Source organism: Acanthisitta chloris, unplaced genomic scaffold (assembly GCF_000695815.1).
Source record: "Acanthisitta chloris isolate BGI_N310 unplaced genomic scaffold, ASM69581v1 scaffold24369, whole genome shotgun sequence".
Lineage (NCBI taxonomy): Eukaryota > Metazoa > Chordata > Aves > Passeriformes > Acanthisittidae > Acanthisitta > Acanthisitta chloris.
The window spans coordinates 342-9,634 of NW_008691173.1; the positions used below are offsets into that span (position 1 = coordinate 342).

Here is a 9,293-nt window from a genome sequence, read left to right on the forward strand (position 1 = left end):
ATAATGTTGAATTTCTTTGTGAACCTCAAGAAACCTCAGTGTTTTCTGCAGCTGAAGTACTTCAGAGCCTGAAATGGTTGATATTTAATGACAAAAATGTGGGGTTTGGGAGTTCCCAACACCTGTTAATGCTTGAACAGTTTTCATTATCTTGTGGACTGTAGTTATGCGTATCTGCTGCTGGCCAAAAAAAATGTCACTCCTTTTCATCTTCCCTGGCTTTGAAAAAACGTGTATCAAACTGGTGCACAAACAGATGTAAACTTGTAGGAAATAACCTGGAAATAGGTTTGTTGTGTCATCTGGAGTATTTTCCTTCAGCCTTTCAGTTTTAAACTGAAGAGAAAATGTCACTTTACGATGACCTGGGGGTTGAGACCAGCGATTCCAAGACAGAAGGCTGGTCCAAGAACTTCAAGCTGCTGCAGTCTCAGCTGCAGGTGAAGAAAGCAGCTCTCACACAAGCAAAGGTATTGGATAGTGCCTCTCTGGGTTTGCTCTCTGCTCCTCAGGCTTTTGTTGTGTTGGGTGCATTGTGTTTGTGACCTTGGAATACCAATTTGGGGTTTGTCTGTGGGTTTGTAGCAAAGAACTGAGCAGAGCTGAGGGGCAAAGGCAAGGTGCATGTTCCTGGGATTGGCAGAGGGAGTCCTGCTGAGGTGATGTGCTGCAAACCTCAGAGCTCTGAACCAGCAGAGCCAAAACCTTCAAGTTGGACTTTAAAGATAATGAGATTAAGGATTGTTTGTTGGGGTTTATTTTGGTGTGAGAAAGGGTCCCACTGTGACTGGTGGTTCTCAGTGCAGTGCTGGAATTTTGCATCAGGTGTTCACATCCTGCTGTTGAAAAGGCTTTCAGGGCCACAGTGCAAATCCTCATGCATTAGGCATTTGTACAGCAAATACATCTAGTGTAGGTGAAAGGGAGGAGTGTGAGCTGATTCCCTGAGCTTGAACTGTGACACTTTCTCTCTTTCCTGCTCAGTATTTCACCCCTTTGCTTTGAGCAGAGCTGATGTTTTGGCCCAGGCAGGACAAGTGTGTTCCGTGTGCTGTGTAGGCTCGGCAGGGAGGTTGCTGAGTTGAGAAGGGAGGAAGCAGTAGCACAGATGCCAAATTCTTAAGCAGGCACAGTAATTCACTGTTACTACTCCTGTTTTGTGCTGCTGCAAGTGAGGGTAGAGTTTAGTTGATACTTGGAACACACTGCTGTGCTGGTGATGATATTTGTCCATGTGGCTGATGTGGAGTGTAGTCACAGACTAACAAGAACAGGACAGGGTGAGGAGACTCAGAGCTCAGAACAGATGTTTTATCAGATGGTAAATCTGTACAGTAGATCTTTGGGATAAACCTGAGCCCCTTCTTGGCAAACTGAGCCAGTCCAAACTCACCTCAAGAGATTGTCTGAGTGTTAAATGTGTGTTTCTGGTCCTAGCCCAAGCATAGGACCACTCACCTCCCTCCGCAAAGTGTATGAAGCAAGTTGCTTTTCGGGAAGCTGTTCTGTCTCTTGTAGACACATTGTGTTTTGTTGATTTTGCAGAGTCAGAGAACAAAGCAAACCACAGTCCTGGCTCCAGTGATCGACCTGAAGCGAGGCAGCTCTTCTGATGAGAGGCAGATCGTGGACACTCCACCCCATGTAGCAGCTGGGTTAAAGGTAAAGACCTGCTTAATGTCCCTCCTGAGCGGAGGGGCCCAGAACTGAGCACAGGATTCAAGGTGTGGCCTCACCAGTGCTGAGTCCAGGGGCAGAATCACCTCCCTGGTCCTGCTGACCACACTGTTCCTGATCCAGCCCAGGATGCCACTGGCCTTCTTGGCCCCCTGAGCACACTGCTGGCTCATGTTCAGCTTTCTATCTCTCCAAACTCCCAGGTCCCTTTCTCCTGGTGCTCTCCAACCACTCTGTCCTCAGCCTGGAGTGCTGTGCAGTTACAGAGCAGAATTCCTAGCACTATTCTTCTGCACAGCTTCAAAGTGCTTGGCAAGAAACAGTTTGGTCAGTGAAACATGACTGCAGGTGTGACTAGAGCTGTATAAAATCAGCTTGAAAATAAAAGCCAAGCCACCTAACCTTTTAAAATGGCTTTCTCATAGTAAGGAATCAGAAAACTTTCTCCTTGAAGCTTTTTTGGAGGTGATCGTTCTGAAATAGCTCTGTGAGATGAGGAAAGCACAGTCTGTACCTCTGTCTGCATTATATTAATAGCAGCTGATGGAAAAGTCTGATGAAGTTGTGTGGGAGGACCTTTGCAGGTGGTTGCAACAGCAAAAGGCCATAAACCCTGTAAAGTTCTGTGTGAATTCATATTTATGTTCTATTAATATCTGAGTTAATAGGGGTGAGAAATTCTTGGCCATGCTGCTTTGTGCTGGGCAGGGGGTGGTTCTTTGTCCATGGAGAAACATGAGGTAGTGAGAGACTTAGTGAAACGTTGAAGTAAAGCAAAGATTCCTTCCAGTACTAGTGGGTTCAGGATAGGAAGTCAGGAATTGAGTTCTGTGTTGGTGAGAAGGAAGTGTTAAATTCTTGGTTTCTAACTGGACGTTGTTTTCAGATCTCACCTGTAAACACTCCTTTTCCTTTTTATTTTTTAAGGATCCGGTCCCTAGTGGTTTTTCTGCAGGAGATGTGTTGATTCCTCTGGCAGATGAGTATGATCCCATGTTCCCAAATGACTACGAGAAGGTGGTGAAGAGGCAGAGGGAGGAGCGGCAGAGGCAGCGCGAGCTGGAGAGGCAGAAGGAGATTGAAGAGAGGGAAAAGTAAGGCTGCCAGTTAAACCCTTGGCACTGATACTCCTCTGAAAAACAGCCCTGGATTTGTTTACTTTTGTCCCTCCAGTCTCGGGGAGATCCCTTGAGGTTTCCTGGAGAACATTCTGTGCTTGTAGGAACGAGTGCAGTGCTGTAATTAGTAGGTTTTAGTGCTAAAATCACCTGCCAGTGCAGAAATGGTCATTATGGAGTTTACAGCCACTTTGGCTGAAAGACACTTGCCAAGTCTCTCTAAATTTGCTTTCACTGTAGCAGAAACACTTGGGCATTTTGTGCATCACTGTCAGACTTTGGCCTTGCAGGTGTTGCAGAGTGTTCGGTGGCAGTGTCACCTGACTACAGAAAAACCTCTCAGCCCTCAGTGCTGAACCATCTTTTCTGCTTCTGGTCCCACAAACTGACCCATGGTCAGGTTCAGTTTTAAAGATGCAGCTAGCACTGCCTCTGAGAGGCTTAGCTACGTTTCCTTTTTGGATACTCTGCATCCAGTCTAAGTTAATTATGTATTTATTGCTCTTTTGTCTTTGGACTAAAGAAAATGCTCCTTATTGTCAATTACCTTAATACCTTTCCCTGAAACAGGAAATCTCTCTGATCATACTCAGGAAGTTGGTGCAGATTCAGTGTCTGCTTGAAACAAGTGGTGAAACATCTGCCTGAGGGGCAGAAGATTCTAATTGCTAATCTAAGTGAAATTAATAAGCCAAACTCATCACATTATGAATTGTCTCAAGCCTGTGGGATTACAGTTCTGTTGTTCTGTTTAGACTGTGGAAATGAGTGTTTCCAGTCATTTGGACCTCTGTGTCTTCTCTTGATAATATCTTTGTTGCTCTGCTGGAGGAGAAATCCCTGAGGCTCTGTCCTGTTGGTTTGCAAGGCCTCGGAAATCTGGGATGGCATTCCCACAGCTCCAGTGTGGGCTTCTCTTTGGTCCTGTTTGTGTGGCCCAAAGGTCTTTGTACAGGGAAGGGGAAAATACCTCATCCATTCTGACTTCAGGCTGGGGCAAACCCTCCGCAGAGGTGTGTTCTGGGGTGACAGGCTGTGCATGTGGTGTGAGTCCACACGGAGGGGTCAGGAGTGCCAGAGCTGCTCTTGGCATCCTGCAGCACAGGGTGAGATCTGACTTTGGCACCAGACTGTGCTCTTAACTTCTGAAAAGTGTTGAAATGAGTGTAATTTCATTACCACAGTAACTAACTGACATGCAAACCATTCTCAAGGCATTCCCCACTTGGTGTTGAAAGCTCTGCCTGGATCTTATTTTAGCTGCCAGCCAAGCTTCTCAGTAATCAGCTGGCTGAGTATGACAGTGTTTTTACTCACTGAGTAAATGGTGTTACTCTGTGCAGCCTGTGGGGGGAATGGAGAAGGAATTGTGCCCAAAGCAGGCTGGTGCCTGTTACCTGTCAGTCTGTCCCATCCAGCTCACCTTTCACTGTAGTCCTTCACTCACTGCACTCAGTTTGGTCTCAGTTTATTCAGGGACTTCCTCCTTTCCATGCATTCTCCTTGACTGACTTGCAAATAGAAGATGATCTTCCTTTAGATACATCTTAGTTTTGCCAAAAAAACCCATGAGGATAAAAGCAAAGAAACAAATAGCAAAGGTGTTTGCTTAGACCTTCATGTGGAGCATTGCAAAATGGAGAGCAGCAGGATGATTCCCAGGAGTTGGCTTTGATGGTGTCTTACCCTAACCTGCTGTGTCTCCTAGAAGGCGTAAGGACAGGCATGAAGCCAGTGGGTTCTCCAGGAGGCCAGATCCGGATTCTGACGAAGATGAAGACTATGAAAGGGAGAGAAGGAAACGAAGTAAGGAAACCACTTATGGTTTTGGTGGGGAAATAGGAGAAAAAGAGAGGGGAATTCACATTCCTCTCCTGTGGACTCTGTTTTTCTGTCCTCAGATGAGTATACTGTTCCAAAAAAAATGAGCTGTAGACGTGACGTATTACTACAGCACAGACATTGTAAGCTAAATCACTTGTGGAAATGCCTCTTTTTGCCTGGGTCTGTGCACAGCTCTCTGGAGTTCCTGCCTGGTGCAGGTTCCAGGGGAAGGCTGAGGCATGAGGTGACATTGGGGCATGAGGTCACATCAGGCTAGGAGAGTCACTGTTCAGTTCTCAGCACTGAGTCTTACCATCTCACCAACTACAGCACAGACATTGTAAGCTAAATCACTTGTGGAAATGCCTCTTTTTGCCTGGGTCTGTGCACAGCTCTCTGGAGTTCCTGCCTGGTGCAGGTTCCAGGGGAAGGCTGAGGCATGAGGTGACATTGGGGCATGAGGTCACATCAGGCTAGGAGAGTCACTGTTCAGTTCTCAGCACTGAGTCTTACCATCTCACCATTTTGGTGCCCACAGAGCTAGGCAAAAGGTGTGGATCTGTTTGCTGAAATACCTCTGTGCCTAAACAAAATGAAGCTTTGTTCTCTTCCAGCACCAAAGTTTCAGTAAATAATTCAGGCCTGCTGTGATCCCATCCCAATTTGTTGTCTTCCCTTTTGCCCATAGGTATGGGGGGAGCTGCCATTGCACCTCCCACTTCTCTCGTTGAGAAGGACAAAGAACGTAAGTACTCCAAAATCCTCTTCTCTGAACCTCTCAGAGCTGTTAGTTCTCACTCAGCTTTCCCCTCAGCTCAGTCCTGCTGCCTTTTCCATAGGATTCTTTGGGGCAGCAGGACCTGTACCAGTCCTGTGCTGCTGGGGAAGCTGTGGGAACCTGCAGTGCTGCTGTGCCTCACCTCTCTGTCCTGAGGGTTCTTTGGGTGTTGCTGGAGAAGTGGTTTGCAAACTGGGCTCCTACCATGTGCATGAGGGAAGAGATGTCACACACAGGTTTCTCTGCATAGACTAGGAACCTCCACAGCACGGAGAGGGAATCTTTCCGTTGCCTTTTGCTTTGGGAGGTCCTTTGTGAGGATCTTGGTGAAGGGGATTTGCACTGCAGACAGGATTTGGTGTGTGTCTGAGCAGCAGTGTGTGCCAAGAGGTGTGTGTGCTTCCCTGGGGGAAGGTGGTGTGAAGATCACAGTTGTCCAGCAGATGGCATCATCTTCCCATCGGAACAAAACCCTTCCCCTTTTTTCCATGCCCAGCTGTCAGAAATTTAACAAATAAAATAATGGACAGCGTGTTTTCTCCTTCAAAAAAGCATCTCGTTCCTACAAACTTCTTCTTTGGGAGTCCTCATTGATGATAAAATTGAAGTGGAAACACCAAAACCAAAGTTCAGTGAATTATGTAACAGTGAAAGCTTCTGAAGTGTGTGAACGCTAAAACCAGATTGTTTGGAGTAAGTAATTAGGAGCAATTGAGCTGTGTCGAGGAGAAGGAAGTAGAGGCTCCTGGTTGGGGAGAGCCTTCAAAGTGTGACATGATCCCACAAGGCAACCTTTGTGTGGCTTCTTGATGCTCAGAGCTAGGCTGGGTAAACAGGAGGAGGCACTGCTGTAGCCAAAGTCCCAAAGTCCAGTTCATCTGCTGCTTGAATATGATTTTTGTTGCTCATATGACACCTTCAAACTTCATGTCTGACCTTTCATTTGATAAGATCCAGGAGTTCATTCACAAGAGAATGTTTTTTAAATGAAGTCTAATAATAAATCCCTGAAGTCCATTTGAAAGTGTCTGTACATATTTCCTTCAGTGTTCTGTAGTCTTTTTTTTTTACCTTTTGCCCCTTTGACTTGTCAGGGTGGTTAGTGTAATGATCTGACCAGTGTGACAGAGATCCAGGTGCAGCTCTGTCCCCTTCCTTCTTTTCCCTTTTCCCTTCAGTAAGAGCTTCATAAATGCACTGTAGAGCTGTGGATATCTGTAGCCAGGGAGGAAAATGGAAACTAACTCAAGGCTTGGCTCTTGGAGAGGTGAAGCAGCCTGTGCAAAGGAAATGCTTCCTGATTTGGGCTTATGTGGAAGAGTTTCGTCAGCAAATGTCTCTGTTTTCTTCAGCTGTAGCATCGTTTCCATACGAGGAGGATTCAAGACCTCGAGCACCATCTTCCAAAGCAGCTATTCCTCCCCCAGTGTACGATGAGCCCGAGAGACCTCGTTCCCCCACGGGGCCCAGCAACTCCTTCCTGGCTAACATGGGGTGAGAACTGACTCCTGCACGTCTTGTGGGCAGAGGCATTGCAGGGTGGTGCTAACCAAGGGCTGAAGTAGTTTGTCAGTAGAGAAGGACACAACCCATTGCATGTGTGTGGTTAGTCTGAGTGCACAGAGTCCAGCCTGGCAGGACATGGGGAAAGCAGTGGATTTACTGGGTGGAGGGAAACACATCTGAGGTGGTTGCAGGGAAGGCGGTGAGCCACACTCACACTGAAGTGTGTTGAAATGAATACTGAGGATCTCCAGGTCTGTTCCAGGAAGGGATAGCAAAGCCATGTTCTCTGGAGCTCATACCAGCTTGGAGCTGAGAGGAGGCTGCAAATTGTAGAAGCTTTTGTGCTTTCCATCTTGGTGTGAGGAAATTTGGGGAGGTGGAGTATTTGAGCACTCAGGAGAAATGCAATGCTCATGTTTTGGGGAAGAAACTTTTACTGACTGTTGTGTTTTGTCTTTGCAGAGGGACAGTAGCTCACAAAATAATGCAGAAGTATGGCTTCAGAGAGGGCCAGGGGCTGGGGAAGCACGAGCAGGGGCTCAGCACAGCACTGTCAGTGGAGAAGACAAGCAAGAGAGGTGGCAAGATCATTGTTGGCGAGTCTACAGAGAAAGGTAATTGTGTCCTACACCAATTAGGTTGTGGAAAATGTAGCTCCTGGATTTATTGTTTTTTTTTGCTTACCGTCTGTCCATGCAGGAAATACTGAAGTTGGAAGAATGATATTTGTTCTTGTGGAAATGTGTCATTTTGGGAAGTGGTCCTGTGTGCATTGGTTTTTAGCTCAGCCTCCCCTTCCTCCATCAGTTGTCCTCCTCTAGTGTTTGGAAGTCTCTGCTCTTCAAGGGCTGATCCTGCTCTGCTCCTCCTGGCTTCTCCCTTTGGATATTGCTCTAACTTCCTGCTGTTGGCTGATCCAGAGACAACATCCAGGCTTACTAGCACAGCACCTGTGCCTGAGCATAAGTGGTGGAAGTCAGGAGACCTGATTCCTTAGGAAATCTGATGGATTTTGAGCTCAGGAATTATTTCCCTCACAAAAATAGTACATTCCCAGTGTTCTTGCCTAGTTCACATCAGTAGAATTGATTTTCTACTTAGTGTCCTTCCAGGTAGCTGTGAGTAATGAACAACTGCTCCTCACCAGTGTGAAATGACATTTTGTGGCTTTTATCCCGTTGTTTGCTTAATAAGATTCTGCTAAGTCTCCATGTAAGGTTTAGTTGAGCTTTAACCTCAGATCACACCGTGGCTCACTGCTCTGTCTTCCTAACAGAAACAGGCAAGAAAGCAGATTCTAACCCACTGACTGAGATACTGAAGTGCCCAACTAAGGTGGTGTTACTGAGGGTAAGTTGGCAGCAGGAGAATGTTTCTTGGTGTTGAAATGTTTGCACTTGTGTTCTGTTGTGAGACTGCATGGTTCCAGTGGTTCTGGCCTGCACCTGTGTGGCATTTGTGTTCTGGAGATGCCTATTTTAAACCAGCACTGCTCCAAACTGTACAGGTTCCCTGTTCAGTGACAGGGAACTGTCTCCTCCTGTGGCTGTTGGTGCATCTGTGACTTGTCAACCCAATCTCCTGCACACACTCCACACAGTGAGCTGCATTTCTCATTTGCCTTTCAGAACATGGTAGGTGCTGGAGAGGTGGATGAAGATCTGGAAGTTGAAACAAAGGAGGAGTGTGAGAAATATGGCAAGGTTGGGAAATGTGTCATCTTTGAGGTAAGAATGTGCTTCTCTTTTTGGCTGCTCTCAAAGTGAAACTGGGCACTTGTCCCTCATGGCTGTGCTGCTGCCTGAGAGGGCAATACATGGAAGATCCTTCAGGGCCCTTTACTGGGTTGGGATTCTGGGTTCTCCCTGTCTGTAGGATACAAACTTCTAATGAGAATCTGGGCAGAAATCCCTGGGTGTTGTGCTTTGGGGACCTTTTTGGTTTGCACTCTTCACTATTTCTGTGAAGAACAGCAATTAAAACAGTGGTTTTACTACTGTTGTTAATTCTTTCTGCATTGGGGTTTTGTTTTGTCCCAGATCCCTGGTGCCCCTGATGATGAAGCTGTGAGAATATTTTTAGAGTTTGAACGGGTTGAATCTGCCATCAAAGGTAAGTTTTGTCCTGTGAAGCTCAGAGTTAACTTCTGCAGAGAGATCAGACAGTCTCACTGGCCAGACTGCTTAAGGAAACGTTTGCTTCACTGAGTTGCTGCTTGCTGACCTGTCCCTGCTCTCCATTCCAGCTGTGGTGGATCTAAATGGCAGATACTTCGGAGGCAGAGTGGTGAAGGCTTGTTTCTACAACCTGGACAAGTTCAGAGTGCTGGATCTGGCAGAGCAAGTCTGATTTTAACAGTCTAGCTGGAGGTGTCACTGGCCATCAGGTTT

The 9,293-nt window shown here is 46.6% G+C and overlaps 1 protein-coding gene across 1 annotated transcript; it reads left to right on the plus strand.

Annotated features, from left to right (window-relative positions):
* Positions 1-328: 328 nt before the first annotated feature.
* Positions 329-9,293, plus strand: RBM17 (RNA binding motif protein 17). The gene is made up of 11 exons (XM_009082146.1): positions 329-470; positions 1,546-1,662; positions 2,605-2,771; positions 4,504-4,601; positions 5,308-5,364; positions 6,750-6,891; positions 7,366-7,517; positions 8,180-8,253; positions 8,532-8,630; positions 8,943-9,015; positions 9,149-9,293. Exons 1-11 carry the CDS (start codon positions 348-350, stop codon positions 9,250-9,252), a joined length of 1,206 nt encoding a protein of 401 aa, XP_009080394.1. The 5' UTR covers positions 329-347; the 3' UTR covers positions 9,253-9,293.